The sequence below is a fragment of the Geospiza fortis genome, unplaced genomic scaffold (genome assembly GCF_000277835.1).
Source record: "Geospiza fortis unplaced genomic scaffold, GeoFor_1.0 scaffold16, whole genome shotgun sequence".
NCBI classification, from domain to species: domain Eukaryota; kingdom Metazoa; phylum Chordata; class Aves; order Passeriformes; family Thraupidae; genus Geospiza; species Geospiza fortis.
The window spans coordinates 13,435,262-13,443,561 of record NW_005054302.1 but is presented as its reverse complement, the minus strand read 5'-3'; the positions used below and the strand labels follow the sequence as shown (position 1 = coordinate 13,443,561).

Here is an 8,300-nt window from a genome sequence, read left to right as displayed (position 1 = left end):
GGCCCGGCCCTGCCCTGCCGCACGAGGTGCGCTGCAGCTGCTCGGGGCGCTCTGCACCTTCAGGCGGCCCTGGGCTGCAGCCGGCACGGTGATTGATCCCCACGAGAAATGTAACAAGAACCAATTCTCATCTCGGAACCCCTCAGTGCTGCTCTGAGCAAGAGATACTGAACCAGCTTGTGCTCCGGTTGATCGGACTCTGATCACGTTGTGGGAACCTTTAACCGTCATTTCTTTCTGCAGTGACGCGATCCTGCTCCTCAATTCCCTTAGTCAAAACCAGCTGGTACCCTGGGGGTAAGCTGGGTTTCTTTGATGGGGGAGAAAAAAGGACGCTGGATTTCCAGAATCCTGCTTCCAGGCAGAATGAACCCTTCCCAGTCAGATTTACAGGTGTGCAGTGATAATTACATGGACCAAGTGAGCTTAATGAACCATTTAGGGTTTAATTATCCTTGTCGTTAAAAAGCTGTCATAAAGCCTATTTCTGCAACTTATAGGTCTCATTTTTGTTCTATCTCCAGTAGACAGTAATTTGTTCCCTTTTCTGAACAGCCTTCTACATATTTAAAGGCATAACGTCTCTGTTCAGTCTCCTGTGAACCTCAGTTGGTGTCACTTCGAAGTTCACGGTATTCCAGGACACAAAGCATCATATTTGGGCCAGGGCACCAGGCTACATTCCTGCCCCAGGACGAGGTTGCAATAACACAGGAGTACCCCCGAAAACACAGCCAGCAGCCACACACACCACTGTATGGACTGACACCACCCTGATTCATTGTATTTTTGTGCCTCTGGACTGTCTCTAAATTAAGCAGCATTTTAAAGGCTCATACCTAGAACACTGCAAGCTCACTAGAACTACGTCTAGAACAACTATCTACAACTACAGATGCAACCTTAACAGAAGAACCAAAGCATTACTCACACCTTAAAAATTGTGTGAAGCCTGGGTGTCAACATGGAAAGAATTTTTTGCAGCCAACATCTCCTGCACTGCTGATTATTTCCACTTGCACACTAAGGGGGAATTCTGACTCCCAAATATAACCTGGACTGTGACATTGCTTTCTGAGTTTTAGTGCTTCTGTCTTGCTCCCAGCAAGTTAAAAATACACACTGCAACTAGCAGAGTGAATAAAACATCAAATGCATACTGAAACACACTTTATTTCAATTCCCACAAACGTACCAGCCACACAGACCCATCACTGAAAGGAAGAGACTCACGCTCAAATATATGCTTAGTTTTATTTATAACATTTAAGAAATATTAACATCTCAGGATATCTGGTTTACCATCTAAGTCCAGTCATAAGCAACAAAAAAGAAAATGTTAACTATGTTTCAAATGAGCATTCTTACATTCATTCCCCCCTGTAACGTAAAGAAAATTCAGCTTTATTAAATTTGTGTTTGACTAATGGAAAAAAAATAATTAAAAACACCTTAACTACCAGGCATCCTGGTTTGTTAACTTTTTTTGTTGGCACTTGTGTTCACCACAATCCAGCACTCCGGTTGGTTAAATTTTCCCCTTCTACCCAGAACTGTCTTTTTGTGAGTTTTTCTGTGGATTTTTTTATTATTTTGTTGTTGTAATTGTTTTTTAAAACATCTGGATATGTAAGCTTGTTCAAATAACTTTAAAAAGACAAGGAATCTAGGCCTGTCTGAGAAGCTCCTTCCTTGATAACCCACCTATGGGATAACTGAAGGAAGAGACTTGCTTTCATTTTTCTGAATCTTATTAAGCAAAAATTCGTTTTAATTAATTTTAAACTGAAAAAAGTACAGAAACACTGTATTTATTTGATGGTGTGCATAAACATTACACTCCATACATAGCAAAAATATCTTTTATTTATAATTTACATTTCAACAAGTGAAAATTTTACATTTTTACATATACCATTAAATTTTCACGCATCTACAGAACTTTCACACAATGACACCTGAAACTGTGCAGGCAATAAGAAATTTCAAATACAAAAATGTATTTATTAACCAAACAGTAGTTGAGGCCCTGCCTCAATTGGACATTTTATTCATATAAAAAGTATTAGCCTTCCAGAATTAACACAGCAGCTCCTCTGTAGAAAACAAAAAAAAAAAAAAGAAAAAAAAAGAAAAAAAAAAGAAAAAAAAAAGAAAAAAAGAAATCATACCGCAGTTTATTTAAACAGACTCCTCAGGTTCTGTTTTGATTTCTGTAGATGCAGGTGCGCTCTCTTCTGCACAGGCAGGAGGAGGGGTGTCTTCAGGTTCTTCTTTGATTTTAGGTGAGTCACAGGACTCTTCTGTTTCTTGTTTAACAATGTCCAACATTATATTTAGTGGATTTTCTGAAGGAGTCTTGCTGGGAGATGGTGTGCAATCAAATGATGATGTCTACAAAGTGAAAGTCAATGTAGCATTAGCACGCTAAAATAACCATTTTTAGCCTCTTGTTCTTTTTGCTTTTTTTTCAAAATGCAAATATGTTGGTGGTCAGGCACTCAAAATCCAAACTTCTACTTTGTCAAACTTTTAAGAAAACCAATTTGTTTTTTTAATAGCATTACTTTTTTTTCCAATTCCTTTGAAAAATATCACCAAGCAGAGATGAAATGCTTAACACATTACCATGAACTGTTGTAACTTCCAAAGCATTAAAAATGTCACACCAATACCCACCTACTCCATTGTTAAAAATTCCTAAGATTACACATTACTCCACAATAAATCCATCAAACCATGGCTTTGCTTTATGGCACACGAGCTGTCATGGTACTCACAACCAGAAACACATCTCAGTTAATTCTGTATTACAAACTTGCCATGCCCAAGGCCTACAAGTCTTAGGCAAGGGAAATGGGAAGCACAATCTGAACACATCTGCTCCCTGCAAAGCAAAGAGATGAAGCAAACAAACTGAAAGCAAAATGCTCCCAAAAATATGAAGGATTCACTTACATTCTGGTAATCTTCATAACAAGATGGATGGTAAATCTGAAAAAAATTGTTATACATTTAAATATGTAAAAATAAATTATAGCAGGATCACTGATAATGAACTGAACAGTGTCTATTACACGTTATCACATAATTCATCTAGAGAAACTATGGTCTGAGCAAGCTAAGTATGGTGTCAACTATACCTGCAACATGATTTTGTGATGTTTATTTAGGATATGTAATCATACAGAAGGCTGGTAAGTGCTGGGAATTACAGAAGCCTGGTGAGTGCTGGGAATTACCTGTGCACAGCTGCATGCAGGAAGAACTGAGCCCATACCCACACCTATACACAGAGACATCCATTTTTCTTTGAGTACTGCAGTGTAAGGGAGAGCTAGTGAGCCCATACCAATGACACCAAGATTTCAGACACTTCCAAAGGCAAGGATATTTATGTATTTGGAAGCCAGAAAAACTACAACAGGAGTCCTTCAAGAGATAAAGAGTACTTGCCACCTCCTCCTGTCCTCCTGTTTGTGGGTTTTTTTTTTTCTGTAATTCTTCAGGGGTTTTACTATAAATTAGCATCACATGTAAATAAGATCAGATTACCTTTTCGTCTACCCTGATAGCATTCTTCAAGTGCCACTCTTCCTCTTCCTCATCCCAATACTGTTCAAATTGTTCTTGGCAAATTTCACAGCTCTGAAAAGTTATTGGAATAACAGAGATAAATCATGTTACTGCAATTTGCTGAACACATGAAATTCAAGAACCTAGAAGGAGTCAAATAAGGTTCTTTTAAATTAAGTATATTAAGCCTAGAACATGATCTTTTCTCCACACTTTAAAAATCACTTTAGTAAATCTTAATTAAAAATTGAGTATGGTTTGCAGACAGAGAAAGGATCACCCTCTGGCCCTGAATACTCTTTGTCACTTGAGAAAAGTAAGCTGTACCCCCCTTTAGCTAGTTAGTCTGCAAAGCATTTTGTAACAGTGTAATGCTGTCTTACTGTCACGTAAGACAATCCATTACAGCAATTTAACTAGTTTTATTTCTGGCAATATCTTAATTCTTCCCCCTTAACCTGCAATTTCAAGTCAAACAAGGCAGAAGTTTTTTAGTACTTTTGTGAAAAATTATCAACCCAGAGAATAAAGCACGGAAGATGCTTTTTAAAATTTAAAAAAAGGCCTTTCTGGTTTCATAGCTAGTTTCTTAGAGGCTTGGCATGTAAAACTAAATTGCAATTCTAACATTTGTATTTGATTACAACACCAATTCATCTACCAAAATACAGCTCTACTGGTTACTTTCAAATTGTGGTATTTCTTTCTTCTAACACCTACCTGCTACCAAAAAAGAAATTTTTGTGTTTGAAAGTACCAAAATACCAGTAAATCCTGTAGTTATTTGAATGACAAATGAATGACAAACGACCATCAAAGGACAAATCACACTATTTTCTCTACATAAACATTTAGCAAATTAACACACTTTGCCCATTTCAATTTTGCTAAAACTACACAATGCCAATGGTTACAGATTTTTTTTAACTACAGGTTTCTACTACTCTTGCCCCTGGGAAGCAACCCTTACATACACAAATACACAACCTATGGAGGGGCTACAAAAAGGCCCAAGTACAAAGTCTACATTTAGTAACAAGAGTACAGTACAAGCCTTTAAAAGACTACGTTCTTGCTATCTGGCAAGCTGAAACTTACCTCCACTGCTCCAGCTGGTCCAGCTGGAACACTCTGAAACTCCTTCTCTTTGGCAGCCTCCTGCGTCTTCAACACAACCTCTTCATGAGCTTTTTCAAAGAACTGGCTTTTAGCACGCTCCTCTAAATCTGCTATTTCTTCAAATTCAATCCAGTCCTAAGGAAAGTGTTCATTCTCACTCAGACATCCCAAAGTATTGTATTTAATAAATGCTACTTTGTTAAACCTGAAATATTTCCCACATGCAGCATTAGCACAGTGTACTCTTTCTCACAAGGCAACACTTCAAAAACTCTTTTACCAAAAAAATCACTATCCTTCAAATTCCATTCACAGTGGAATGAAAACAGTGCAGTAAGCAGCTTTAAACTGTTTACTGTTCATAACACAATTGCCTTTTGTATTCTGACAGGCATTTGCAGACTACTTGAAGCATCTAAGACATCACTGTTTATCACAACCAACTCCTGTGATGGTGCAAATTTCAGCTGCAATCCTACAGCACATGCAGGAGTAAAGCACAGAATCCAGCCTGTAATTTATCCACACAAATACTGCATTACTTACTGTTAAACTGTAGTACCATCTCCTGTGTGTAATTTTTCTGCTAACATCTTTTTCTGTCCGGTTCTGGCGATAATGCCAATCTAAATGATCTGCATAAACATCTGTCTGTGAAGTAGTGAATCTCATTCCACAGGAGTAACACTGAATTCCAGTGTACAGCCGATTTATAACACTATCGTAACGCCTACAAAAAGAGAGAAAAATCTTAGCACTTCTTTAAAAAGCGATAGTAAGAAATTTCTCAGTAAATTGCTTCACTTGCCTACAGTAGTAGGGAAAAAGCATGGATCTGCTCCAAGTTAAAAGTACACAATATGACATTTCATCCTGATTTTCATAGCACAATTAACTTAAAACATTCAGAAAACAATAGGCTCTTATTAACGATTCATGAGAAACAGGCTAATGTTGTTTCATTCCTTCTAGATTTTCTCACCTAAAAATGCACAAATAGCAATGCCTTCATTTGGCCCAGCTTTACAAGCTACCACCAAATGGTATAATTAAAATCATAAAATGATTTGGGTTGGAGTGGATCTTAGAAGACCATCTAGTTCCAACCACCCTGCTATGGGCAGGGATACCTTCCACCAGGTTGCTCAGGGCCCCATCCAATCTGGCCTTGAACAATTCTAGGGCTGGGACATCCACAGATGCTCTGGGCAATCTATTCCAGGGCCTCATCATCCTCTCAAGAATTTCTTCCTACTATCTACGGCAAATCTGTTCTTCAGCCTGAGGCCATCTGTCCTCGTCCTGGCCTTGTGAAAGGCCCCTCTCCAGCTTGTCTTGTAGTCCCTTTTAGGAACTGGAAGGCTACAGTAAGGCCTCCCTGCAGCTGTTTCCTCTCCAGACTAAACCACCCCAACCTTCAGCCTATCTCACAGCAGAGATGCTCCAGCCCTCTCATCATCTTTATGGCCTCCTCTGGAGTCACTCCCAACATGTCCTCCTTGTGTTGGGGCCCCAGAGCAGCACTGAAGGTGGGGTCTCACCAGAGCAGACTCACCTCCCTTGACCTCCTTGTCACACAGCTTTTGGTGCAGCCCAGGCCTGGGCTTCACTGCCTATCACAACCTTAGTGCTGAACTATCAATGCACACCTTTGTGTAAAGCTAAGCTTTCCCATGTTCAATTTCTGTCTTGCAAGGCTGACATCAAACAATGCAGGCTTAACCTCCTCAGACTCAATAAGTGACAGATAATCTTTTAAAAGCTTTTAACTGTCTTGGATGAACTATCTAGCTCCTGCCACGTTGTTATTCCTACTGGAAGCCCATGCTTCTATACGCACTGTCTAAGTTCTTCAACTATGAAGTTAGTGAGGTCTGGAACATTCTGATCTTCATTCTGATCATCATCTTCTTCTTCAGCATTCGGCTGGGCCGAGGTTTCATTCGCTTCTAGAAACCATGAAGATATTATTTTATCAAAATTCCATCAGAAATCAGAAAAAAATTCATCAGTACATCATCAGAAAGAAATTATGTGCTCCTAAAAGTGGGTTTTTTTTTTCAAATATTATTAATACAATCTGACTATGGTTATCTTCAGTTAATCAGACTATCAGTTATCTTCTGACACCATTTTAAAAAAGCATAAAAGAAAATAAGCCAGAATTTCAATTGAGGAAAACAATATTTCACCTCAGTGTTTGGCATTAAAATTCAGTCTTCACAGATACAGAAATATTTCAGAAGATGAAAAGACCCTGATTATAATCAAGAACAAGTTACAAAAGCACAGCACCAAAGACAAAACTGACTGCTCTGGATAGCTGAAATGTAAATTCAACAAGATACTAAGAATTTACTCAATCACATACACTAAATTCCTTCCCAAAAATAAGAGCTCAGATTAAAAAAACCTATACAGGAGTTCACAGAAGTGTGTATACTCAGATATACACTTGAGCTGTGGATAAATTCGACAGTTAGAACATGATAAATCTACATACGTGCTGAAGTGGAATCAGTTTTAGACAATTTGAGGATCCCTGTTTTCAGCAGTTTAGCGAACAATTCATTCACATCAACCTGTCCAAGGTGGTTATCAGGATATGAATGGGAAAGGGCTCCTGGGGAAGAACATAGACATTCAAGGTGGCAAAAAGTTAGCATCAGAAATTGACTTCACTTTTATCTGTATATTTCACAACACAATTTTCCTGTTGCCTCCCATTTATTTCATTTTCTGTTACAAATTATTTACCAACTCTGCTTTATCGAGTGTTTGGCTAATTTTTCCCTTGAAAAAGGGAATCTTTGTTACAAGATTTTCCCTTCCTTCATAATGTATTCTGGAGTGCTATCTAAGCTGGTTGCCCATACACAGATCTCTACTGGATGGTGGTTCTTGAAATGCACTATTATCCTGGATTCATACTTCAATATTTCCCCACACTCAACCTACTTCATCACCTAGTTTAACCTTTTATGATGTTATTGAAGTTTTTCACTACTAACCACTCATACACTGGAAATGTTTGCTCAGCCCAGCCCAGCAAGCTAGACCTACAGACTGATGCCTTCCAGAAAAACAGATCAAAACAATTTTTTTTGTTTTTTCAGCACAACTTGATACCAAAACCACATGGTTAACGAAAACTAACAAAAGCCTCCAGTGTTTAAGAAAAGCTCCTTAAGAGATGAAGGTGCTACAGATACCTTATCTAAAGCCACCTCACTGAGGAGGCTTCCCTTAATCCATACAGACCCAGTAAATGAGGACATTAAAAATGTCATTTCTGTGGCCACCACCAAATGAACAATCCACCCAACAAACAATCCAAAAGATATAAAAGGAATTCTGTTGTTACACACCTGCAGGGTTCTGGACAAAACTTCCAGGATTTGGCAAATACTGCTGACCTTGGCCATAAGGTCCTGGTTGAGCAGACATCAGAGAAACCTGTGAAAGTAAACATTTATGTAATCTTTGTACAATAATGTGACTATAAACTTACTTTCCACATTTTACTATTAACTTCTAGATGTTTCTCAATTATTTCACACATACTGAACTCCTTCCAGGAATGAACCATGTCAGTTTGGTATTGA

General features: G+C 38.4%; 1 protein-coding gene across 1 annotated transcript in view; it reads right to left on the bottom strand.

Moving 5' to 3' along the window:
- Window positions 1-1,235: 1,235 nt before the first annotated feature.
- Window positions 1,236-8,300, bottom strand: part of PCF11 (PCF11 cleavage and polyadenylation factor subunit) — a 20,699-nt gene continuing 13,634 nt past the window's right edge. Inside the window, exons 9-16 of the mRNA XM_031066063.1 lie at window positions 8,064-8,151; window positions 7,199-7,318; window positions 6,536-6,644; window positions 5,242-5,425; window positions 4,675-4,830; window positions 3,556-3,648; window positions 2,959-2,994; window positions 1,236-2,394 (exon numbers count right to left, since the gene is read on the bottom strand). Coding sequence (XP_030921923.1) covers window positions 2,182-2,394; window positions 2,959-2,994; window positions 3,556-3,648; window positions 4,675-4,830; window positions 5,242-5,425; window positions 6,536-6,644; window positions 7,199-7,318; window positions 8,064-8,151 — 999 coding nt within the window. The 3' untranslated portion in view covers window positions 1,236-2,181. The remainder of the gene's footprint in view (window positions 2,395-2,958; window positions 2,995-3,555; window positions 3,649-4,674; window positions 4,831-5,241; window positions 5,426-6,535; window positions 6,645-7,198; window positions 7,319-8,063; window positions 8,152-8,300) is intronic.